Source organism: Pseudophryne corroboree, chromosome 2, assembly GCF_028390025.1.
Source record: "Pseudophryne corroboree isolate aPseCor3 chromosome 2, aPseCor3.hap2, whole genome shotgun sequence".
Taxonomy (NCBI): Eukaryota; Metazoa; Chordata; class Amphibia; order Anura; family Myobatrachidae; genus Pseudophryne; species Pseudophryne corroboree.
The window spans coordinates 514,703,676-514,730,595 of record NC_086445.1 but is presented as its reverse complement, the minus strand read 5'-3'; the positions used below and the strand labels follow the sequence as shown (position 1 = coordinate 514,730,595).

Genomic DNA, 26,920 nt, shown 5'->3' with positions numbered 1-26,920 from the left:
TAGCTCTCGGCCAGCATGCTAAAGCTGCGCTGGCCGGGAGCTACTCCTAAATGCAAAAGCATCGCCGCTGTGCGATGCTTTTGCACTTCTGCGGGGACGGGGGGCGGCACTGACATGTGGGGCGGGACAGCCCTGCCTGTGCTGGGCGTCCCCCTGCATGCCTATGGACATGATCGTAGCCCTGCAAAATTTTGCAGGGCTATGATCATCTTGGAATTACCCCCATAGTTTGGTGTGAGACACAGCTACATGAGGTGTACATAGAGACACGGATATGGTATAATAGGCCAAGAGTGTTCAGGTCAACACCAAATGACTGACATGCACAAGGCTGACATGGCCAAAAGATCGACACGAAAACGGTCGACCCACGAAAAGGTCAACATGTTTCATTTATTTTTAATTTTTTTGGTGTCAAATTTTACCCAAAATAAGTCATGTAGCTATATAAACAGACTTTCTAATTAATCAACAGGCAAAACATTGTACACATGCTGGTTTACTTCCTCAGCATAACATAGGCAGCTATACATAATACAAGAATAATGCACTCATGTTGTAGTAGCCTACACAGCAGCTGCAGGGGACAGGAGGTATCCATTCCTGAAATATGCTGAAGAATCAGCAGCCCTTTCGTCGCCTCACACACAGATTGCATGCAGGACTATACCGGTGCATGGGTGTTGGGGGGGTATAGTGTGTGAATCTGCGCCCCTTCCAGTTTCCACTTTCCCCGGAACCAGGGCCTAATTCAGACCCGATCGCTACTGTGCGTTTTCGCACAGTGGGCAATCGGGTCTGAACTGCGCCTGCTCTGCGCATGCACTGCGTCGGGCAGCGACGGGATGGTGCGAACAAAGCGATCGCACGGGGCGGTCGCAAGGTGACTGACAGGAAGAGGCCATTTGTGGGTGGCAACTGACCGTTTTAGAGGAGTGTCCGGAAAAACGCAGGAGGTTCCAGGCGTTTGGAAGGAGGGTTTCTGACGTCAGCTCCGGCCCTGATCATCGCAGCGGCTGAGTAAGTCCTGGGCTGTGCAGAGACTGCACAAATTTTTGTTTGTGCAGCTCTCTGCACATGCGATCGCACCCCTACACAGCGAATTCCCCCTCCCCCTGTAGGCGGCGACTACCTGATTGCAGGGATGCAAATAACGCACACTAGCGATCAGGTCTGAAGTAACCCCCAAGGGTACTTCCCCATGATGTGGAAAACGCTGGTCGAAGTTAACTGGTTGGAATGAAAATCTAGTTAAATTTATGTCAGCAACAAGAATCATAAGTTTGCTCCCTCAGTCCAGAAAAAAAGATGAAAACAGTCATGTAGACAAGTTGGTTAAATCAAACAAATTTAACCAACTTGTCTAAACTACCATTTTCATACATTTACCAGTTTTTGTGAGTGTTTGTCATTTGCTTTCATACATTTACCAGATTTTCATTGCAACCAAGTTGGCTGGCTGGAAAGATAATCTTTAGATGTGTGGCCAGCTTTACATTGATTGTTACCCAAGTGTGGTAGCACTTACAGTAATACCACATATATGATAAGAAAATATTAAAGTAGAAAGTACATTTTGTGAGTTGGACTATCATGTATGTCAGAGATCAGCCTGTCTTAGCAGGAGGAATGAAGTCTATGGGGAACTAATGGATCAAAGGATTACTGTGCTTATGTTAAAAATAACGCCATATACAGTATTGTCATGTATTTTAGTGAACTATGTGCAAATCTACATATCAATCTTGGCATAATTATGCGTTTAGGGATAATTTTAAGGCCATAGCTCAGCATTTTTATTTTTGCAGTTTTTTTGTTAACAAAAATCTGGAACATTTGATTTGCTGATGTGGATTGCAGCAGATTTCTGCTATACGAACCATGTAATAAAATCAGCTTCCATATGTGCTATTTCTTAACAACCATTATAATTATTGCCAGGATTATTTCAGGTATGACACTGCAAATATACAGATATAAGTAAACTAATATCACTGTCCAAGAAAAAGAAAATGAAACGCCAAAACACTCATGTAAAACTCACATGGTTACACTCTTCTATCCGGTACAACTGGTCTGGGGTGCACTTCTCCAAAACTGGCTCTAGCACAGAATAAGGTACACCTCCTACTTCATAGATAGCTGGAAGAAAAAGAAAACTGAGATCAGCAGCTGTTCTTATGTGGCCAGGCAACTCCACTGACCAAATAAATGTACACTTATCCAGTGCACTCTCGTACCGCGTTTCATTATAACAGGACTATCCAACTCCATGGAGGCCCAGCAGTTTCAGTACTGTAACCACTAATGCATAAGAGGTGCATTTTAACGAAGTAATGGCTGCACATTAATTCCTTTAATTAAGCTTAAACATATGTAAGTTTCATTGACTGAAACCCTACAAATTCAACTACATTTAATCTGGAGGTATCCAACACAACACGCCTGCAGTCAGTGAAATGTAGATTTGGTTACCTATTCCTGCTAGCATGGACAAACCATTGAGCACCAGGTAAGAAAGACATTAAAAAAAGTAACTACTACTAACTAAAAGGGAAAAGAAACAGACACTAGGGGGTAAATTTACTAAGATGGGAGTTCTATTTAAGATGGGATGTTGCCCAAGCAACCAATCAGATTCTACTACTCATTTATCTAGCACCTTCTAGAAGATTATACCTGGAATCTGATTGGTTGCTATGAGCAACATCCCATCTTAAATAGAAATCCCATTTTAGTAAATTTACCCCAAAGAGAGAGAGTCTAAATGCACAAAGGGGGTACTTCCAAGTAGATCGCAGCAGGAATTTTGTTAGCAGTTGGGCAAAACCATGTGCATTGCAGGGGAGGCAGATATAACGTGCAGAAAGAGTTAGATTTGGGTGGGTTATAGTGTTTCTGTGCAGGGTAAATACTGGCTGCTTTATTTTTACACTGCAAATTAGATTGCAGATTGAACACACCACACCCAAATCTAACTCTCTCTGCACATGTTAAATCTGCCTCCCCTGCAGTGCACATGGTTTTGCCCGACTGCTAAAAAATTTCCTGCTGCGATCAACTTGGAATTACCCCCAAAGTGGGAAATTATCCAGGCACAAATGGGGAAGTGAAAGGGCAAAAATAAGAATTTACTTACCGATAATTCTATTTCTCGGAGTCCGTAGTGGATGCTGGGGTTCCTGAAAGGACCATGGGGAATAGCGGCTCCGCAGGAGACAGGGCACAAAAAAGTAAAGCTTTACTAGGTCAGGTGGTGTGCACTGGCTCCTCCCCCTATGACCCTCCTCCAGACTCCAGTTAGGTACTGTGCCCGGACGAGCATACACAATAAGGGAGGCATTTTGAATCCCGGGTAAGACTCATACCAGCCACACCAATCACACCGTACAACTTGTGATCTAAACCCAGTTAACAGTATGACAACAGAAAGGGCCTCTTAAAGATGGCTCCTTAACAATAACCCGAATTAGTTAACAATAACTATGTACAAGTATTGCAGATAATCCGCACTTGGGATGGGCGCCCAGCATCCACTACGGACTCCGAGAAATAGAATTATCGGTAAGTAAATTCTTATTTTCTCTATCGTCCTAAGTGGATGCTGGGGTTCCTGAAAGGACCATGGGGATTATACCAAAGCTCCCAAACGGGCGGGAGAGTGCGGATGACTCTGCAGCACCGAATGAGAGAACTCCAGGTCCTCCTTTGCCAGGGTATCAAATTTGTAAAATTTTACAAACGTGTTCTCCCCCGACCACGTAGCTGCTCGGCAGAGTTGTAATGCCGAGACCCCTCGGGCAGCCGCCCAAGATGAGCCCACCTTCCTTGTGGAGTGGGCTTTTACAGTTTTAGGCTGTGGCAGGCCTGCCACAGAATGTGCAAGTTGAATTGTGTTACAAATCCAACGAGCAATCGACTGCTTAGAAGCAGGTGCGCCCAACTTGTTGGGTGCATACAATATAAACAGCGAGTCAGATTTTCTGACTCCAGCCGTCCTTGCAATGTATATTTTTAAGGCTCTGACAACGTCCAACAACTTGGAGTCCTCCAAGTCGCTAGTGGCCGCAGGCACCACAATAGGTTGGTTCAGATGAAATGCCGATACCACTTTAGGGAGAAAATGCGGACGAGTCCGCAGTTCTGCCCTATCCGAATGGAAGATTAGATAAGGACTTTTATAAGATAAAGCCGCCAATTCAGATACTCTCCTGGCAGAGGCCAGGGCTAGTAACATAGTCACTTTCAATGTGAGATATTTCAAATCCACCTTTTTCAATGGTTCAAACCAATGGGATTTGAGGAAATCTAAAACTACATTTAGATCCCACGGTGCCACCGGAGGCACCACAGGAGGCTGTATATGCAGTACTCCCTTGACAAAAGTCTGGACCTCAGGGACAGAGGCCAATTCTTTTTGGAAGAATATTGACAGGGCCGAAATTTGAACCTTAATGGATCCCAATTTGAGACCCATAGATAATCCTGATTGCAGGAAATGTAGGAAACGACCCAGTTGGAATTCCTCCGTCGGAACCCTCCGATCCTCGCACCACGCTACATATTTTCGCCAAATGCGGTGATAATGTTTCACGGTGACTTCCTTCCGTGCCTTAATCAAGGTAGGAATGACTTCTTCTGGAATGCCTTTCCCTTTTAGGATCTGGCGTTCAACCGCCATGCCGTCAAACGCAGCCGCGGTAAGTCTTGAAAAAGACAGGGACCCTGCTGTAGCAGGTCCCTTCTCAGAGGTAGAGGCCACGGTTCGTCCGTGAGCATCTCTTGAAGTTCCGGATACCAAGTCCTTCTCGGCCAATCCGGAACCACTAGTATTGTTCTTACTCTTCTTTGCCGTATGATCTTCAATACCTTTGGTATGAGCGGCAGAGGAGGAAACACATACACTGACTGGTACACCCAAGGAGTTACCAGTGCGTCCACAGCTATTGCCTGTGGATCTCTTGACCTGGCGCAATATTTGTCCAGTTTCTTGTTGAGGCGAGACGCCATCATGTCTACAATTGGTCTTTCCCAACGGTCTATTAACATGTTGAAGACTTCTGGATGTAGACCCCACTCTCCCGGATGAAGATCGTGTCTGCTGAGGAAGTCTGCTTCCCAGTTGTCCACGCCCGGGATGAACACTGCTGACAGTGCTATCACGTGATTCTCCGCCCAGCGAAGAATCTTGGCAGCTTCTGCCATTGCACTCCTGCTTCTTGTGCCGCCCTGCCTGTTTACATGGGCGACCGCCGTGATGTTGTCCGACTGAATCAACACCGGCTTTCCTTGCAGGAGAAGTTCCGCCTGGCTTAGAGCATTGTAGATTGCTCTTAGTTCCAGAATGTTTATGTGAAGAGACTTTTCCAGACTCGTCCATACTCCCTGGAAGTTTCTTCCTTGTGTGACTGCTCCCCAGCCTCTCAGGCTGGCGTCCGTGGTCACCAGGATCCAATCCTGAATGCCGAATCTGCGGCCTTCTAATAGGTGAGCCTTCTGCAACCACCACAGAAGTGACACCCTTGTCTTTGGTGACAGGGTTATTCGCAGGTGCATCTGCAGATGCGACCCTGACCATTTGTCCAACAGATCCCTTTGGAATATTCTTGCATGGAATCTGCCGAATGGAATTGCTTCGTAAGAAGCCACCATTTTTCCCAGGACTCTTGTGCATTGATGTACTGACACTTTTCCTGGTTTTAGGAGGTTCCTGACCAGATCGGATAACTCCTTGGCTTTTTCCTCTGGAAGGAAAACCTTTTTCTGAACCGTGTCCAGAATCATTCCTAGGAACAGCAGACGAGTTGTCGGGATTAAATGGGATTTTGGAATATTCAGAATCCACCCGTGTTGTCTTAGCACCTCTTGAGATAGTGCTAAAGCTGTCTCCAGCTGTTCTCTGGACCTTGCCCTTATTAGGAGATCGTCCAAGTATGGGATAACTAATACGCCTTTTCTTCGAAGAAGAATCATCATCTCGGCCATTACCTTGGTAAAGACCCGAGGCGCCGTGGACAATCCGAACGGCAGCGTCTGAAACTGATAGTGACAGTTTTGAACAATGAACCTGAGGTACCCCTGGTGTGCGGGGTAAATCGGAACGTGTAGATACGCATCCTTGATGTCCAAGGATACCATAAAGTCCCCTTCTTCCAGGTTCGCTATCACTGCTCTGAGTGACTCCATCTTGAACTTGAACTTTTTTATGTAGAGGTTCAAGGACTTCAGATTTAGAATAGGCCTTACCGAGCCATCCGGCTTCGGTACCACAAATAGAGTGGAATAATACCCCTTTCCTTGTTGTAATAGGGGTACTTTGACTATCACCTGCTGAGCGTACAGCTTGTGAATGGCTTCCAACACCCTCTCCCTTTCGGAAGAGACGGTTGGTAAAGCAGACTTCAGGAAACGATGAGGAGGATCCGTCTCTAATTCCAACCTGTACCCCTGAGATATTATCTGCAGGATCCAGGGGTCTACCTGCGAGTGAGCCCACTGCGCGCTGTAATTTTTGAGACGGCCCCCCACTGTCCCCGAGTCCGCTTGAGAGGCCCCAGCGTCATGCTGAGGTTTTTGCAGGAGCCGGGGAGGGCTTCTGTTCCTGGGAAGGAGCTGCCTGTTGGTGTCTCTTCCCTCTTCCTCTGCCTCGTGGCAGGTACGACAAGCCCTTTGCTCTCTTATTTTTGTAGGAGCGAAAAGGCTGCGGTTGAAAGGTCGGTGCCTTTCTCTGTTGGGGAGTGACTTGAGGTAAAAAAGTGGATTTCCCGGCAGTAGCCGTGGCCACCAAGTCTGATAGACCAACTCCAAATAACTCCTCCCCTTTATACGGCAAAACCTCCATGTGACGTTTTGAATCCGCATCGCCTGTCCACTGTCGTGTCCATAAGGCTCTTCTGGCTGAAATGGACATAGCACTCATCCGAGATGCCAGTGTGCAAATATCCCTCTGTGCATCACGCATATAGATAAATGCATCCTTTATTTGTTCTAACGACAGTAAAACATTGTCCCTATCTAGGGTATCAATATTTTCAATCAGGGATTCTGACCAAACTACTCCAGCACTGCACATCCAGGCAGTTGCTATAGCTGGTCGTAGTATAACACCTGCATGTGTGTATATATTCTTTTGAATAACTTCCATCTTTCTATCTGATGGATCCTTAAGTGCGGCCGTCTCAGGAGAGGGTAACGCCACTTGTTTGGATAAGCGTGTGAGCGCCTTGTCCACCTTAGGGGGTGTTTCCCAGCGCGCCCTAACCTCTGGCGGGAAAGGGTATAATGCCAATAACTTTTTTGAAATTATCAACTTTTTATCAGGAGCAACCCACGCTTCATCACACACGTCATTTAATTCTTCTGATTCAGGAAAAACTGTTTGTAGTTTTTTCACACCATACATAATACCCTGTTTTACGGTATCTGTAGTATCAGCTAAATGTAACGTCTCCTTCATTGCCAAAATCATATAACGTGTGGCCCTACTGGAAAATACGTTTGAATTTCTACCGTCGTCACTGGAATCAGTGCCCGTGTCTGGGTCTGTGTCGACCGACTGAGGCAAAGGGCGTTTTACAGCCCCTGACGGTGTTTGAGGCGCCTGGACAGGCATTAATTGATTGTCCGGCCGCCTCATGTCCTCAACTGACTGTTTAAGGGAAGATAAACCATCACGTAATTCCACAAATAAAGGCATCCATTCTGGTGTCGACCCCCTGGGGGGTGACATCTGCATATTTGGCAATTGCTCCGCCTCCACACCAATATCGTCCTCATACATGTCGACACCACGTACCGACACACACCGCAAACTCACAGGGAATGCTCTAATGAAGACAGGACCCACTAGCCCTTTTGGGGAGACAGAGGGAGAGTCTGCCAGCACACACCACAAAGCGCTATATATACAAGGGATATCCTTATATTAAGTGCTCCCTTATAGCTGCTTTAATATATATATATATAGCCATTAATGTGCCCCCCCTCTCTGTTTTACCCTGTTTCTGTAGTGCAGTGCAGGGGAGAGACCTGGGAGCCGTTCTGACCAGCGGAGCTGTGACAGAAAATGGCGCCGTGTGCTGAGGAGATAGGCCCCGCCCCTTTTTCGGCGGGTTCTTCTCCCGCTATTTTTCCAGTCAGGCAGGGGTTAAATATCTCCATATAGCCCCTATGGGCTATATGTGAGGTATTTTTAGCCTTGTATAAGGTTTATATTTGCCTCTCAGAGCGCCCCCCCCCAGCGCTCTGCACCCTCAGTGACTGCCCAGTGAAGTGTGCTGAGAGGAAAATGGCGCACAGCTGCAGTGCTGTGCGCTACCTTATGAAGACTGAGGAGTCTTCAGCCGCCGGTTTCCGGACCTCTTCACGCTTCAGCATCTGCAAGGGGGTCGGCGGCGCGGCTCCGGGACCGGACTCCACGGCTGGGCCTGTGTTCGATCCCTCTGGAGCTAATGGTGTCCAGTAGCCAAGCAGCAAATCCACTCTGCATGCAGGTGAGTTTACTACTTTCCCCCTAAGTCCCACGTTGCAGTGATCCTGTTGCCAGCAGGACTCACTGTAAAGAAAAAAACCTAAACTAAACTTTCTCTAAGCAGCTCTTTAGGAGAGCCACCTAGATTGCACCCTTCTCGTTCGGGCACAAAATCTAACTGGAGTCTGGAGGAGGGTCATAGGGGGAGGAGCCAGTGCACACCACCTGACCTAGTAAAGCTTTACTTTTTTGTGCCCTGTCTCCTGCGGAGCCGCTATTCCCCATGGTCCTTTCAGGAACCCCAGCATCCACTTAGGACGATAGAGAAATGAAATCAAGAAAAGGGGGAAACAAAACATACACAATGGGAAATATTTATAAGTCAGGGCCCCCACTTTATGGGTCTAAATAAATACGCTCCAAAGCTGAAGGCGTTAGACAGTTTTGCACTAAAACATTTGGAAAAATATAAACCCTATCTAAGTGAATATTATTAAGGTAAGACCCAGGTGCCTTTCTATCTATGGGCCTAATTCAGACTTGATCGTAGATGCACTAAATTTAGCACATCTACGATTAGTTTCACAGACATGCGGGGGGGGACACCCAGCACAGAGTTAGTCCGCCCCGCATGTCTGGCTCTGCCCCTCCCCACGCACAGGTGCAAAAGCATCGCACGGTGGCGATGCTTTTGTACCGGAAGAGTAGCTCCCTACCAGTGCAGCTCCTGCACGCTGGCAGGGAGCTACCCGTCGATCTCCAGGTCTCCCCTCACGGTCCGGGTACGCCTGCATTGCCCGGATCGCTCCCCCAAAACGGCGGCCTGGCCCGCCCCCTCCCGCCCAGCGAAAGCCTCTGCCTGTCACTCAGACAGAGGCGATCGCTGGGCAGAGATACGTTCAGCATCTCTGGCATGCGCCAGTGCACTGCGGTTCCGGCGCATGTGCAGTTCAGACCTGATCGCCCGCTGTGCGAAAACGCACATCAGCGATCAGGTCTGAATTAGGCCATATGTAAGCTAACACAATAACTTTCTTCCCCAATCTCTAAGGATAACTATACAAAGCATGGTACTCACAGTCTATGTTATTAGCCAGGACACGGATACACTGCTCATAGAGGGACATCATCTTAGGCAAGTAGGCAGTTTTAGATCCAGAATAGACCTGCATCTTGGAGTTTAATCTACGCCCAGTGAATCCAGAACCTTCTTCCTCGTCTTGAGATGACAACAGTGGAGCTAAGGTAAAATCAAGATTAGTTTCTAGAACACTCAGAGCCATTACACAACAGCCCTATTTAAATGTGTTTACATATTCATGTTATTTTACCTTTCCTTTTGTGAGGTGAGAATGGAACAGCCTCGATGGAAGGAAGAGGCCGATAGTTTGGCTGGATCATTGGCAGAGGTATGTCAGGTAGAACAGGAACCTGGTCTATCTGTGCAGTTACAATACAAGTGAAATATTGTTATTTATATTCTCTACAGTGAAATATGTTACTATTATTCCTACAATTGTGTTGAATCTAATGATACATTCATGAAATATAATCCATTAAAATGACACTTAGAATTGTGATCATGAAAGGGAAGCCATAATAAGTTTAGTATGATTTTTTTTTTTTCAAATTCTTAACAGGTTTTCCAATTTCCCAGGCCTCAGGATGGCAGCAGCCACAACACCTATAAGCATGGTGTCCCGATGCTGTGTCTGCCAACCAACATAATGCCAAATAAAAATCCCAGGAACATAGCTAACCACAGAAGTTAAATACAAAGTGGCGTGTGATCTAAAACGTGCGCTCCTTCTGTTTCCCTTTTTTTGTATAACCACAGAAGTGCCCACCCAGAACCTGAAGAGAAAGGAGGGTCACATAATGTAAATAGTCAAGGACTGTCATTTACCTGTCTTATGTTTTCTACAATGCCTAGTTAATTTTTAATGTCTCCATCGTCTTGTCTCTCCTCAATCCAACCATACCAACCCACCCCCGAAATGCCAGTCACCAATGGCTGCTTTACTGCTGGTGGCAGATAATGCTTCTGCCTTACAGAAGACACACATGCTTTCCCCACCACATGACACAATTTGTATTTGGCAACCCTATGTATCAATTGTTCCCTAAACCCTGTAAACTCAAGTGGGCAGCCCTTTCATGTAATTGTATGTTCTATATTTGTATCATGATACCCTCAATATAAAGAACTGTAAAATATGTCACTGCTTAAATGAAGGATAATAATAACAATAATTTGAACAAGGCAAGTATAGGTAACAAGTCTTTGATGTTCTCATATTATTGAAGCCTTGTCATTTGTACCACGTTGCTTGTCTGTCATTCTGGACGCAAAATATGTTTCTGTTAGTACTTTCTGCATGAGTAATGTGTGCTAGATGTTAGCAGCCATTGGACATGTTGTGTGATAAGATATACTGGATGTCTGACCTTGCTGGGTAGGACTGAGCTGGATTCCCTCTTGCTCTTTTTGTCAGTTGCTTGCTTAGATTTATGTTTGGAGGTCTCTCTGCTTTCTGATTTACTCTCACTGTGTTTTTTGTTGCTCTTTTCAGGTATAATTACTGTTGGCTTCACAGGTGGTTTCTTCTTCTTTTTCTGGGGTTGGTCATAGCTCAGATAGGATTCAAAAGACATAGTTGGCTTCTCATATACATCATCCAATTCAGGCTCTGGAGGTGGAAGAGAGAGCTTGATAGATTTCTTATCATGTGTTCCGGGCTCAGTAGTATGTGTTTTGGTCTTGTTTTTATCCGCTTTATCCTTGGTTACCGACTCCTGATCTTTTTCTGATATTTTTCCTTTCTCTGCCAGCTGCATGTCAAAACCCGTTCTATGCTTATCAGATTTCATTTTCTCCTGATATTTTGATTTTTTAGAAACCAAAATGTCATCTGTTTGAGTCTTGGTAACACTATGCCTGTTCTTTTCCTTTTTCAGCATGTGCTCCCTGCCCTCTGGAGATGGCAGCTTCTCTCGGCTGCTTCCTGCATATGATGGAAAGTCTTCAGCTGCCTTGCCTTGTTTTTCCTTCTTTTTTTCTGGGTTAAGACTCTTGATCTCTGATCGATGTTTTTCCTTGTGAGATTTCTCGTCTTTGCTTACTTTGTGAAGGTTTCTGTCTCTGGAAAAAGGGGGTGGGCTGTATTGTTCAGGGGAATACCCCCTACCATTATCTTCTGAATCCTCATGCTCTGAATACTGGTTCCAAGTATCCTCTTCTTTGCCTGATCCACTATGTGGTCTGTACCTTTCATCACTTTCATCTTCATACTCTTCTTCATCTTCGATAGGTGATGGAGATCTTGGCTTCTTTCGGGAGCTGCTTTTACTATGCTCACGCACCTCAGGTTCTGCAGTTCTACATAATCAAGTTTAGAGGAAAGGATATGTAAGTAACCACGCCATGTGGATGCGAAGACACAGCTTGCATTTTTAATAAGATACCAGCATTTCTTACACCACAAGCCGTTCTTACCTAGGAATCTCTTGTGGCACTAGTTTTTTCCATTGGCCAACCAAGTTCTTTGCTAGATCTCCTACCAGGTCATGCTTTCGCAGTCCATTAACCGTTTTGCCAACCCCAGTCTCCTACATAAAGTAACAGCCAAGACTCAGGTTAAAATACCAGCTATACTCATTCTTTTAATCTCTACAAAGAAACATAAAAGGCCATCTCTTAAAAACTCAGCTTTCAGGGTTCAACAACTGCTCGGTAATATAGACTACAGCAGAGTAATTAGCCTACCATTAATTAAGCATCATGCAATACACATGATACCATACAAATTAATAATCATAATAAACTTACCACCAAAATATCAACAGTAATTGGTAATTCAGATAACCGCTTCAAAGTCTTCAGAAGCTGCAGCAGAAAACACAGAGGAAATTGTAAGAGATGTGTTAAGCAATTTAATCACTATACTTGTGGTGATTCTGACACTGCAAAATAATGTGGCGTCAGAAAGAGAAACGGATGCTAGTTAATGTAATTTCCAAGTGTGAAGAAAAGTCTGCAGAGCATAAGACTGTATACGCATCTAAAGCTGGGTACACACCTATGCAATTATCGGGCCAATCACCTGACAGCAAAATCATTAGTCAATAAACGGCTTCAAATGCTCCTGCACTGGTCAGATCAGGAAGGAGAATCTTAGGTGCTGCTTAAAAATTGAGACGCCCAACCTCTTGATCCCACTGGAGTAGGTACACATTGAGTAAAAAAAAAGCAGTGTGTATGGGGTGCACACTGATCAGAAAATAGATTTAAGGGTCGGAGCTCTGAGGATCTGATCTGCAGAGTCGTCTGCAGGGTCGTATTCAGTATACCGGTTGTTGGGATCCCGGCGTACAGAATACCGGCACCGGAATCCCGACAACCGGCATACCGACACCTTTTCTCCCTCTTAGGGGTCCACAACCCCCCTGGAGGAAGAATAGCAAGCCACTGTGCCCGCAACGTGGCGAGCGCAGTGAGCCTGCAAGGGGCTCATTTGCGCTCGCCCCGCTGTCGACAAGCCGGCAGTCGGGATCCCGGCGCCGATATGCTGGCCGCCGGGGACCCGGCAACTCATACCACACCCATCTGCACAGTGTACAGTATACCTGGCTTAAAGACAGAAGGATGTTCAGGGAAATGCAGCCACGCACCTCTGCATCAAAAATCTTTATTCAGAGACTGGAATATATATCTATCATTTAAGACATTAATCTTGTCAGATACAAATCGCAAATCATACTGTTTCATTTTATTGGACTGTCCTTAATAATACAAAATAGTTATCAGTGAAGAAACAACCTAAAAAAAAATCACTATTCACGTTCTAAGGAAAGTAGCCGAAGAACAGTTTCTTTATTCTAAAGTGCAGAATTCATCCGATCACAGATAACCTTGTGTGAGAGGGTACAGGTGCAGAAGTCTTGAAAGAGCAATTTCCCTTGTGATCCCCTTAAGTTAGACAAACTAGCAATGAACATATAGGTTCCAAATACACGGTCGACTCACATTATTATGACCACCTCCTTCATTTCACGTCGACAGCATGTAGCCCATTAAGTACGTCGCATGTCATGTGCTAACTTGGTGGGTATATGAGGTATGCGATAGACTGTCTGCACACATATCACTCGTTGCTCTCATGGGTAAAAGGGGCAATTTATTCGAGTTGCAAAAAGAGATGATTATCGGCTTTCGAGCCAAGGGTGTCAATATTTCTGAAACAGCGCAGTTTGTGAACTGTTTGCGTGCTGCTGTGGTGAAGGTGTGCTGTGACTGGACAAATGGTACCACTGCGAATAACTAACGTGGAAACTGCGGAGCACCATTGTGCCACTGATGTGAGAATGAACCTGGGGGCTACCAGATGTGTGTCTAAAATGACAGTTCAGCCAGGATCAGGTTGATTTGCCGATGGACAGGATGCCGGCTGTCAGTATACCGACAGTGGTATCCCGTTCATCAGAATAACAACAGCCCCCCAGTAAGCCTTCTAACCCTTACCTTTACCCTATCCTAACCCTCCTTTGTGGGTGCCTAACCCTAACTCTCCATGGCCGGTACCTAACCCTAACCTTCCCATCCCTGAACCCTTCTGATGGCTAAACCTAAAGCTCCATCCCACCCCACGGCATTGCGGGATGCGATCGCGTCCTGTTGACAGAAGGATCGGGATTCCATGCATCAGTATTTACATGCCGGGATCCCGAGTCCTGTCTGGATGTCGGTGTTCCAGCTGCGGACGGGATCTGGTGTCAGTATCCCGTCCGTTGGTATACTCACTGAATCCCGTTCAGCCACTATAGATGCTATCCATGCTGCACATGGAGATTACTCTGGCTATTAGCTGGTGATATGGTGGCAAATCCCGGGATCGGGATCGGCGGGATCGCGGGATTTAGGACCAAAAATGGGCAGGATTCAATCCCGGGATTGGAAGCTCCAATCCCGGGGATTGAGGGATCAGCGTTGAGCTTCCACAGGACGCTCAAACGCTGCCGGCTTCCTCCTTCCGGGTCCCCAGCGCAGCGTGAGAGGTCACGCTGCGCTGTCAGATGCTGCTGGAAGCCGCCAGCAGCGTTCACAGGATGTTCCCCTCCAGCCCGCCCCCGGTATATGGTGAATTATATGTGTGGGGCGGGCGGGCGGGCGGGGTGGGGTGGGGCGAGGGGGCGGCCACCTAGGTAAAAGCCAATCCCGGGTATCCCGATATCCGGGATTGAAAAAATGGCCCGGGATTGGCTTCCCTAGCTGGTGATCATAGTAATGTGACTCGATCGTGTATAAACATCATGGAAAGGATATTAACCTACTCGAACCAGTGCTGAAGTACCGCTGACTTGGAGTTACATGAAAACATTAATGATGAGAAACAACCATATTAATAAAATAAAAAAAAACTAGTGATGAGCGGGTTCGGTTCCTCGGAATCCGAACCCCCCCGAACTTCACCCATTTTACAAGGGTCCGAGGCATACTCGGATTCACCCGTATGGCTCGGTTAACCCGAGCGCGCCCGAATGTCATCATCCCGCTGTCGGATTCTCGCGAGATTCGGATTCTATATAAGGAGCCGCACGTCGCCGCCATTTTTCACTCGTGCATTGGAAATTATAGTGAGAGGACGTGGCTAGCGTCCTCTCACTTTGTTTCAGGGGGCTGCAGTGCAAATATCTTTATTCTGGGGACCAGCAGTATTATAGGAGGAGTACAGTGCAGAGTTTTGCTGACCAGTGACCACCAGTATTATACGTTCTCTGCCTGAAAAACGCTCCATATCTGTGCTCAGTGTGCTGCATATATCTGTGCTCACACTGCTTTATTGTGGGGACTGGGGACCAGCAGTATTATATAGGAGGAGTACAGTGCAGAGTTTTGCTGACCAGTGACCACCAGTATACGTTGTCTGCCTGAAAAACGCTCCATATCTGTGCTCAGTGTGCTGCATATATCTGTGCTCACACTGCTTTATTGTGGGGACTGAGGACCAGCAGTATTATATAGGAGGAGTACAGTGCAGAGTTTTGCTGACCAGTGACCACTAGTATACGTTGTCTGCCTGAAAAACGCTCCATATCTGTGCTCAGTGTGCTGCATATATCTGTGCTTACACTGCTTTATTGTGGGGACTGGGGACCAGCAGTATTATATAGGAGGAGTACAGTGCAGAGTTTTGCTGACCAGTGACCACCAGTATTATACGTTCTCTGCCTGAAAAACGCTCCATATCTGTGCTCAGTGTGCTGCATATATCTGTGCTCACACTGCTTTATTGTGGGGACTGAGGACCAGCAGTATTATATAGGAGGAGTACAGTGCAGAGTTTTGCTGACCAGTGACCACCAGTATTATACGTTCTCTGCCTGAAAAACGCTCCATATCTGTGCTGCATTGTAGTATATAGTAGGAGTACAGTGCATAATTTTGCTGACCACCAGTATATAATATATAGGAGTACGGTACAGAAGGCCACTGCTCTACCTACCTCTGTGTCGTCAAGTATACTATCCATCCATACCTGTGGTGCATTTCAGTTTTGCACAGTTTGCTGACCACCAGTATATAAATAAGAATTTACTCACCGGTAATTCTATTTCTCGTAGTCCGTAGTGGATGCTGGGACTCCGTAAGGACCATGGGGAATAGCGGCTCCGCAGGAGACTGGGCACAACTAAAAGAAAGCTTTAGACTACTGGTGTGCACTGGCTCCTCCCACTATGACCCTCCTCCAGACTTCAGTTAGGATACTGTGCCCGGAAGAGCTGACACAATAAGGAAGGATTTTGAATCCCGGGTAAGACTCATACCAGCCACACCAATCACACCGTATAACTCGTGATACAATACCCAGTTAACAGTATGAGAACAACTGAGCCTCTCAACAGATGGCTCAACAATAACCCTTTAGTTAACAATAACTATATACAAGTATTGCAGACAATCCGCACTTGGGATGGGCGCCCAGCATCCACTACGGACTACGAGAAATAGAATTACCGGTGAGTAAATTCTTATTTTCTCTGACGTCCTAAGTGGATGCTGGGACTCCGTAAGGACCATGGGGATTATACCAAAGCTCCCAAACGGGCGGGAGAGTGCGGATGACTCTGCAGCACCGAATGGGCAAACTTTAGGTCCTTCTCAGCCAGGGTGTCAAACTTGTAGAATTTAGCAAATGTGTTTGACCCCGACCAAGTAGCTGCTCGGCAAAGTTGTAGAGCCGAGACCCCTCGGGCAGCCGCCCAAGAAGAGCCCACCTTCCTCGTGGAATGGGCTTTTACTGATTTAGGATGCGGCAGTCCAGCCGCAGAGTGTGCAAGCTGAATCGTACTACAGATCCAGCGAGCAATAGTCTGCTTTGAAGCAGGTGCACCCAACTTGTTGGGCGCATACAGGATAAATAGCGAGTCAGTCTTTCTGACTCCAGCTGTCCTGGAAACATAAATTTTCAGGGCCCTGACTACGTCCAACAACTTGGAAGCCTCCAAGTCTTTAGTAGCCGCAGGCACCACGATAGGTTGGTTCAGATGAAAGGCTGATACCACGTTAGGGAGAAATTGGGGACGAGTCCTCAATTCTGACCTATCCATATGGAAAATCAGATAAGGGCTTTTACAGGACAAAGCCGCCAATTCTGATACCCGCCTGGCCGAAGCCAAGGCCAACAACATGACCACTTTCCACGTGAGATACTTCAATTCCACGGTTTTAAGTGGCTCAAACCAATGTGACTTTAGGAAATCCAACACCACGTTGAGATCCCAAGGTGCCACTGGAGGCACAAAAGGGGGCTGAATATGCAGCACTCCCTTAACAAAAGTTTGAACTTCAGGTAGTGAAGCCAGTTCTCTCTGGAAGAAAATCGATAGAGCCGAAATCTGGACCTTAATGGAACCCAATTTTAGGCCCATAGTCACCCCTGACTGTAGGAAGTGTAGGAAGTGCAGGAAACGGCCAGCTGAAATTCTTCCGTTGGGGCCTTCCTGGCCTCACACCACGCAACATATTTTCGCCATATGCGGTGATAATGGTTTGCGGTTACTTCTTTCCTAGCTTTAATCAGCGTAGGAATGACTTCCTCCGGAATGCCCTTTTCCTTCAGGATCCGGTGTTCAACCGCCATGCCGTCAAACGCAGCCGCGGTAAGTCTTGGAACAGATAGGGCCCCTGCTGCAGCAGGTCCTGTCTGAGCGGCAGAGGCCATGGGTCCTCTGACATCATTTCTTGAAGTTCCGGGTACCAAGCTCTTCTTGGCCAATCCGGAACAATGAGTATAGTTTTTACTCCTCTTCTCCTTATTATCCTCAGTACCTTTGGTATGAGAGGAAGAGGAGGGAACACATAAACCGACCGGTACACCCACGGTGTCACTAGAGCGTCCACAGCTATCGCCTGAGGGTCTCTCGACCTGGCGCAATATCTTTCTAGCTTTTTGTTTAGGCGGGACGCCATCATGTCCACCTGTGGCCTTTCCCAACGGTTTACAATCAGTTGGAAGACTTCTGGATGAAGTCCCCACTCTCCCGGGTGGAGGTCGTGCCTGCTGAGGAAGTCTGCTTCCCAGTTGTCCACTCCCGGAATGAACACTGCTGACAGTGCTAACACGTGATTTTCCGCCCATCGGAGAATCCTTGTGGCTTCTGTATTGTTAAATAAATATTTGTAAACCTTTCTTCTTACTCCATTGTGAGTGCCAATATTTTTTTTTCAATTTTGGGGTTTGCGGATAACTACATGGTCCGAACTACAAGCCATATTTCCCACCTGGAACCTAAAGATACCTTGATGGGAGATACACAGCACATCGAATTGTGAGTTGGGGTACGCCATATTGATTGATCACCCCCACTTTGAGAAGTTAAAGATACCTTTATGGGCTTTTAATCTGCTCCCCGAGTGTGAGTGTTGGGGTACGCACACAATTACCTTCTAGTGGAAATACATCTGTGGTTTATTGAGTCCAGTATATACTGCACCATCAAATAGAACCTCCCCAAAGATACCGCTATATATTTAGAACCCCCACTTTATATGTGAGTGGGGTACGCATTGAACCTATCTGCCTCAGAGATTTATTTACACATTGCATTTAAGATTAGCAAAACCTACTACACATTGGTTTGCTTGTTTTCTTTTTTCATATGATGCACATTGGGAGTTTCCATGAATAAAGCTAAAACCACAAACTGAAATCCCTGTCCAGGACCTAAAGATACCTTGATAGGAGGTGTACAGCAGCCCAAACTGTGAGTTGTGGTACGCCATTACAGACTACTATTATCCCCTAGGAGAGAAAGATACCTTTATGTGTTTTACATCAACCGTTTGAGTGTGAGTGTTGGGGTACGCATCATCTGCCTCCATTGGGAATCCACAACAAACGATTGAGGTGTTGGGCTGAATTCCCTATTCATCACACTGGGTGTTATAAGAAATTGAAAGGTTAACCACATAAAGAAACCGTGATGCGATTAATGCCTCCTCTTTAGAGTGTGAGTGGGGTACGCTTTGGATCGACCTTAGTTTTATAGAGGAGTCTGATTCCTTTTCTATTGCTTAAGTGTTGATAACATTTACCACACATTGGTTGTTTTTTGTTATCCTGTCTTTCATGTCAACTATGTTTGGAGACCTTACATACAATTGATTAGAACTGGAGACACAATTTCGACCTGAGAACCTTCCATGCAACTCAAAAGGGATGTTATGGTGATATTCTACTTACCTTAGCGCTTGTGGTGTACGACAGTATTTCAAATTTCTTGTGTTTTGTCTGCCATCGCCGTCCTGCTTCTCGTGCCGCCCTGTCGGTTTACATGGGCGACCGCCGTGATGTTGTCTGACTGGATCAGTACCGGCTGGTTTTGAAGCGGGGGTTTTGCCTGACTTAGGGCATTGTAAATGACCCTCAGCTCCAGAATATTTATGTGCAGGGAAGTCTCCTGACTTGACCATAGTCCTTGGAAGTTTCTTCCCTGTGTGACTGCCCCCCAGCCTCGAAGGCTGGCATCCGTGGTCACCAGGACCCAGTCCTGTATGCCGAATCTGCGGCCCTCTTGAAGATGAGCACTCTGCAGCCACCACAGCAGAGACACCCTTGTCCTTGGAGACAGGGTTATCAGCCGATGCATCTGAAGATGCGATCCGGACCACTTGTCCAACAGGTCCCACTGAAAGGTCCTTGCATGGAACCTGACGAATGGAATTGCTTCGTAGGAAGCTACCATCTTTCCCAGGATCCGCGTGCAGTGATGCACCGACACCTGTTTTGGTTTTAGGAGGCCTCTGACTAGAGACGACAGCTCCTTGGCCTTCTCCTCCGGGAGAAACACTTTTTTCTGTTCTGTGTCCAGAACCATCCCCAGGAACAGTAGACGTGTCGTAGGGACCAGCTGTGACTTTGGAATATTTAGAATCCAGCCGTGCTGTTGTAGCTCCCGAGATAGTGCTACCCCGACCAACAACTGCTCCCTGGACCTCCCCTTTATCAGGAGATCGTCCAAGTACGGGATAATTAAAACTCCCTTCTTTCGAAGGAGTATCATCATTTCGGCCATTACCTTGGTAAAGACCCTCGGAGCCGTGGATAGACCGAACGGCAACGTCTGGAATTGGTAATGACAATCCTGTACCACAAACTTGAGTTACACCTGGTGAGGATGGTAAATGGGGACATGCAGGTAAGCATCCTTGATGTCCAGTGATACCATGTAATCCCCCTCGTCCAGGCTTGCAATAACCGCCCTGAGCGATTCCATCTTGAACTTGAATTTTTTTATATACGTGTTCAAGGATTTCAAATTTAAAATGGGTCTCACCGAACCGTCCGGTTTCGGTACCACAAACATTGTGGAATAGTAACCCCGTCCTTGTTGAAGTAGGGGCACCTTTACTATCACCTGCTGGGAATACAGCTTGTGAATTGCCTCTAACACTGCCTCCCTGCCTGAGGGAGTTGTTGGTAAGGCAGATTTGGGGAAACGGCGGGGGGGGAGACGTCTCGAATTCCAGCTTGTACCCCTGAGATACTACTTGAAAGATCCAGGGATCCACCCGTGAGCGAGCCCACTGATCGCTGAAATTTTTGAGACGGGCCCCCACCGTACCTGGCTCCGCCTGTGGAGCCCCAGCGTCATGCTGTGGTCTTAGAGGAAGCGGGGGAGGACTTTTGCTCCTGGGAACTGGCTGTATGCTGCAGCTTTTTCCCTCTACCTCTGCCTCTGGGCAGAAAGGACGCGCCTTTAACCCGCTTGCCCTTATTGGGCCGAAAGGACTGTACCTGATAATACGGTGCTTTCTTTGGCTGTGAGGGAACATGGGGTAAAAATGTAGATTTCCCAGCTGTTGCTGTGGAAACGAGGTCCGAGAGACCATCCCCGAACAACTCCTCACCCTTATAAGGCAAAACTTCCATGTGCCTTTTAGAATCTGCATCTCCTGTCCACTGCCGAGTCCATAACCCTCTCCTGGCAGAAATGGACATTGCACTTATTGTAGATGCCAGCCGACAAATATCCTTCTGTGCATCCCTCATGTATAAGAGTGCGTCTTTAATATGCTCTACGGTTAGCAATATAGTGTCCCTGTCTAGGGTATCAATATTTTCCGACAGGGAATCTGACCACGCAGCTGCAGCACTCCACATCCATGCTGAAGCAATAGCTGGTCTCAGTATAACACCTGTGTGTGTATATATAGATTTCAGGATAGCCTCCTGCTTTCTATCAGCAGATTCCTTCAGGGCGGCCGTATCCGGAGACGGCAGTGCCACCTTCTTTGACAAGCGTGTGAGCGCTTTATCCACCCTAGGGGATGTTTCCCAACGTGACCTATCCTCTGGCGGGAAAGGGTACGCCATTAGTAACCTCTTAGAAATTACCATTTTCTTATCAGGGGAAGCCCACGCTTCTTCACACACTTCATTTAATTCCTCAGATGGAGGAAAAACCACTGGTAGTTTTTTCTCTCCAAACATAATACCCTTTTTTGTGGTACCCGGGGTAACATCAGAAATATGCAACACATTTTTCATTGCCTCAATCATATAACTTGTGGCCCTATTGGAAGATACATTAGTCTCATCGTCGTCGACACTGGAGTCAATATCCGTGTCGACATCTGTGTCTGCCATCTGAGGTAGCGGGCGTTTTAGAGCCCCTGATGGCTTTTGAGACGCCTGGGCAGGCACAGGCTGAGAAGCCGGCTGTCCCATATTTCGTATGTCGTCAAACCTTTTATGCAAGGAGTCGACACTGTCGCGTAATTCCTTCCACAGAACCATCCACTCAGGTGTCGACCCCGCAGGGGGTGACATCACATTTATCGGCATTTGCTCCGCCTCCACATAAGCCTCCTCATCAAACATGTCGACACAGCCGTACCGACACACCGCAAACACACAGGGAATGCTCTGACAGAGGACAGGACCCCACAAAGCCCTTTGGGGAGACAGAGAGAGAGAGTATGCCAGCACACACCAGAGCGCTATATAACACAGGGATCCCACTATAAATGAGTGTTTTTTCCCTTATAGCTGCTTATATTATATATATATATATATATATATATATATATATATATATATATACTGCGCCTAAATTTAGTGCCCCCCACTCTCTTTTTTACCCTTATGTTGCTTGTCACAATGCAGGGGAGAGCCAGGGAGCGTCCTTCCAGTGGAGCTGTGAGGGAAAAATGGCGCCAGTGTGCTGAGGGAGATAGCCCCGCCCCTTTTCCGGCGGACTTCTCCCGCTTTTTCTGGAATTCTGGCAGGGGTATATTTACACCTATATAGCCTTCCTGACTATATATGGTGTAGATTTGCCAGCCAAGGTGTCTTATATTGCCCTCAGGGCGCCCCCCCCCCCCCCCCCCCAGCGCCCTGCACCCATCAGTGACCGGAGTGTGAGGTGTGCATGAGGAGCAATGGCGCACAGCTGCAGTGCTGTGCGCTACCTTGTTGAAGACAGAAGTCTTCTGCCGCCGATTTTCCGGAACACTTCTTGCTTCTGGCTCTGTAAGGGGGCCGACGACGCGGCTCCGGGAACGAACACCAAGGTCGGGTCCTGTGGTCGATCCCTCTGGAGCTAATGGTGTCCAGTAGCCTAAGAAGCCCAAACTACCACCAGTTAGGTAGGTTCGCTTCTTCTCCCCTTAGTCCCTCGCTGCAGTGAGTCTGTTGCCAGCAGATCTCACTGTAAAATAAAAAACCTAAAATATACTTTCTTTCTAGGAGCTCAGGAGAGCCCCTAGTGTGCATCCAGCTCAGCCGGGCACAAGATTCTAACTGAAGTCTGGAGGAGGGTCATAGTGGGAGGAGCCAGTGCACACCAGTAGTCTAAAGCTTTCTTTTAGTTGTGCCCAGTCTCCTGCGGAGCCGCTATTCCCCATGGTCCTTACGGAGTCCCAGCATCCACTTAGGGCGTCAGAGAAATATATAGCAGTACGGTACAGTAGGCCACTGCTCTACCTACCTCTGTGTCGTCAAGTATACTATCCATCCATACCTGTGGTGCATTTCAGTTTTGCACAGTTTGCTGACCACCAGTATATAATATATAGCAGTACGGTACAGTAGGCCACTGCTCTACCTACCTCTGTGTCGTCAAGTATACTATCCATCCATACCTGTGGTGCATTTCAGTTTTGCACAGTTTGCTGACCACCAGTATATAATATATAGGAGTACGGTACAGTAGGCCACTGCTCTACCTACCTCTGTGTCGTCAAGTATACTATCCATCCATACCTGTGGTGCATTTCAGTTTTGCACAGTTTGCTGACCACCAGTATATAATATATAGCAGTACGGTACAGTAGACCACTGCTCTACCTACCTCTGTGTCGTCAAGTATACTATCCATCCATACCTGTGGTGCATTTCAGTTTTGCACAGTTTGCTGACCACCAGTATATAATATATAGCAGTACGGTACAGTAGGCCACTGCTCTACCTACCTGTGTCGTCAAGTATACTATCCATCCATACCTGTGGTGCATTTCAGTTGTGTGCAGTATATATAGTAGTAGGCCATTGCTATTGATACTGGCATATAATTCCACACATTAAAAAATGGAGAACAAAAATGTGTGAGGGTAAAGTAGGGAAAGATCAAGATCCACTTCCACCTCGTGCTGAAGCTGCTGCCACTAGTCATGGCCGAGACGATGAAATGCCATCAATGTCGTCTGCCAAGGCCGATGTCCAATGTCATAGTAGAGAGCATGTAAAATCCAAAACACAAAAGTTCAGTAAAATGACCCAAAAATCAAAATTAAAAGCGTCTGAGGAGAAGCGTAAACTTGCCAATATGCCATTTACGACACGGAGTGGCAAGGAACGGCTGAGGCCCTTGCCTATTTTGATGGCTAGTGGTTCAGCTTCACATGAGGATGGAAGCACTCATCCTCTCGCTAGAAAAATAAAAAGACTTAAGCTGGCAAAAGCACACCAAAGAACTGTGCGTTCTTCTAAATCACAAATCCCCAAGGAGAGTCCAATTGTGTCGGCTGTGATGCCTGACCTTCCCAACACTGGACGGGAAGAGGTGGCGCCTTCCACCATTTGCACGCCCCCTGCAAGTGCTGGAAGGAGCACCCGCAGTCCAGTTCCTGATAGTCAAATTGAAGATGTCACTGTTGAAGTACACAGGATGATGATATGGGTGTTGCTGGCGCTGAGGAGGAAATTGACAAGGAGGATTCTGATGGTGAGGTGGTTTGTTTAAGACAGGCACCCGGGGAGACACCTGTTGTCCGTGGGTCGAATATGGCCATTGACATGCCTGGTCAAATTACAAAAAAAAAATCACCTCTTCGGTGTGGAATTATTTTAACACAAATGCGGACAACAGGTGTCAAGCCGTGTGTTGCCTTTGTCAAGCTGTAATAAGTAGGGGTAAGGAAATTAACCACCTCGGAACATCCTCCCTTATACGTCACCTGCAGCGCATTCATCAGAAGTCAGTGACAAGTTCAAAAACTTTGGGTGACAGCGGAAGCAGTCCACTGACCACTAAATCCCTTCCTCTTGTAACCAAGCTCCTGCAAACCACACCACCAACTCCCTCAGTGTCAATTTCCTCCTTACACATGAAAGCCAATAGTCCTGCAGGCCATGTCACTGTCAAGTCTGACGAGTCCTCTCCTGCCTGGGATTCCTCCGATGCATCCTTGAGTGTAACGCCTACTGCTGCTGGCGCTGCTGTTGTTGCTGCTGGGAGTCGATCGTCATCCCAGAGGGAAAGTCGGAAAACCACTTGTACTACTTCCAGTAAGCAATTGACTGTCCAACAGTCGTTTGCGAGGAAGATGAAATATCACAGCAGTCATCCTGCTGCAAAGCGGATAACTCAGGCCTTGGCAGCCTGGGCGGTGAGAAACGTGTGTCCGGTATCCACCGTTAATTCACAGGCATCTAGAGACTTGATTGAGGTACTGTGTCCCCGGTACCAAATACCATCTAGGTTCCATTTCTCTAGGCAGACGATACCGAAAATGTACACAGACCTCAGAAAAAGAGTCACCAGTGTCCTAAAAATTGCAGTTGTACCCAATGTCCACTTAACCACGGACATGTGGACAAGTGGAGCAGGGCAGACTCAGGACTATATGACTGTGACAGCCCACTGGGTAGATGTATTGCCTCCCGCAGCAAGAACAGCAGCGGCGGCACCAGTAGCAGCATCTTGCAAACGCCAACTCGTTCCTAGGCAGGCTACGCTTTGTATCACCGCTTTCCAGAAGAGGCACACAGCTGACAACCTCTTACGGAAACTGAGGAACATCATCGCAGAATGGCTTACCCCAAATGGACTCTCCTGGGGATTTGTGACATCGGACAACGCCAGCAATATTGTGCGTGCATTACATCTGGGCAAATTCCAGCACGTCCCATGTTTTGCACATACATTGAATTTGGTGGTGCAGAATTATTTAAAAAACGACAGGGGCGTGCAAGAGATGCTGTCGGTGGCCCGAAGAATTGGGCCACTTTCGGCATTCAGCCACCGCGTGCCGAAGACTGGAGCACCAGCAAACAGTCCTGAACCTGCCCTGCCATCATCTGAAGCAAGAGGTGGTAACGAGGTGGAATTCAACCCTCTATATGCTTCAGAGGATGGAGGAGCAGCAAAAGGCCATTCAAGCCTATACATCTGCCTACGATATAGGCAAAGGAGGGGGAATGCACCTGACTCAAGCGCAGTGGAGAATGATTTCAACGTTGTGCAAGGTTCTGCAACCCTTTGAACTTGCCACACGTGAAGTCAGTTCAGACACTGCCAGCCTGAGTCAGGTCATTCCCCTCATCAGGCTTTTGCAGAAGCTGGAGACATTGAAGGAGGAGCTAAAACAGAGCGATTCCGCTAGGCATGTGGGACTTGTGGATGGAGCCCTTAATTCGCTTAACCAGGATTCACGGGTGGTCAATCTGTTGAAATCAGAGCACTACATATTGGCCACCATGCTCGATCCTAGATTTAAAACCTACGTTGGATCTCTCTTTCGGGCAGACACAAGTCTGCAGAGGTTCAAAGACCTGCTGGTGAGAAAATAGTCAAGTCAAGCGGAACGTGACCTGTCAACAGCTCCTCCTTCACATTCTCCCGCAACTGGGGCTGCGAGGAAAAGGCTAAGAATTCCGAGCCCACCCGCTGGCGGTGATGCAGGGCAGTCTGGAGCGAGTGCTGACATCTGGTCCGGACTGAAGTACCTGCCAACGATTACTGACATGTCGTCTACTGTCACTGCATATGATTCTCTCACCATTAAAAAAATAGTGGAGGATTATATGAGTGACCGCATCCAAGTAGGCACGTCAGACAGTCCGTACGTATACTGGCAGGAAAAAGAGGCAATTTGGAGGCCCTTGCACAAACTGGCTTTATTTTACCTAAGTTGCCCACCCTCCAGTGTGTACTCCGAAAGAGTGTTCAGTGCAGCCGCTCACCTTGTCAGCAATCGGCGTACGAGGTTACTTCCAGAAAATGTGGAGAAGATGATGTTCATCAAAATGAATTATAATCAATTCCTCCGTGGAGACATTCACCAGCAATTGCCTCCAGAAAGTACACAGGGACCTGAGATGGTGGATTCCAGTGGGGACGAATTAGAGCCAGTTTGTGCAAGGAGAGATTGATTGCTTCTTTTTTGGTGGGGGCCCAAACCAACCAGTCATTTCAGTCACAGTTGTGTGGCAGACCCTGTCGCTGAAATGATGGGTTTGTTAAAGTGTGCATGTCCTGTTTATACAACATAAGGGTGGGTGGGAGGGCCCAAGGACAATTCCATCTTGCACCTCTTTTTTCTTTCATTTTTTCTTTGCATCATGTGCTGTTTGGGGACTATTTTTTTGTAGTGCCATCCTGTCTGACACTGCAGTGCCACTCCTAGATGGGCCAGGTGTTTGTGTCGGCCACTTGTGTCGCTTAGCT

General features: G+C 47.1%; 1 protein-coding gene across 1 annotated transcript in view; it reads right to left on the bottom strand.

Annotated features, from left to right (window-relative positions):
* ELOA (elongin A) overlaps positions 1-26,920 on the bottom strand; it is a 186,106-nt gene that overhangs the window by 104,788 nt on the left and 54,398 nt on the right. The window contains exons 2-7 of the mRNA XM_063954096.1: positions 12,300-12,356; positions 11,967-12,079; positions 10,919-11,849; positions 9,802-9,910; positions 9,549-9,710; positions 2,045-2,142 (exon numbers count right to left, since the gene is read on the bottom strand). Of these exons, the coding sequence (XP_063810166.1) occupies positions 2,045-2,142; positions 9,549-9,710; positions 9,802-9,910; positions 10,919-11,849; positions 11,967-12,079; positions 12,300-12,356 (1,470 nt within the window). The remainder of the gene's footprint in view (positions 1-2,044; positions 2,143-9,548; positions 9,711-9,801; positions 9,911-10,918; positions 11,850-11,966; positions 12,080-12,299; positions 12,357-26,920) is intronic.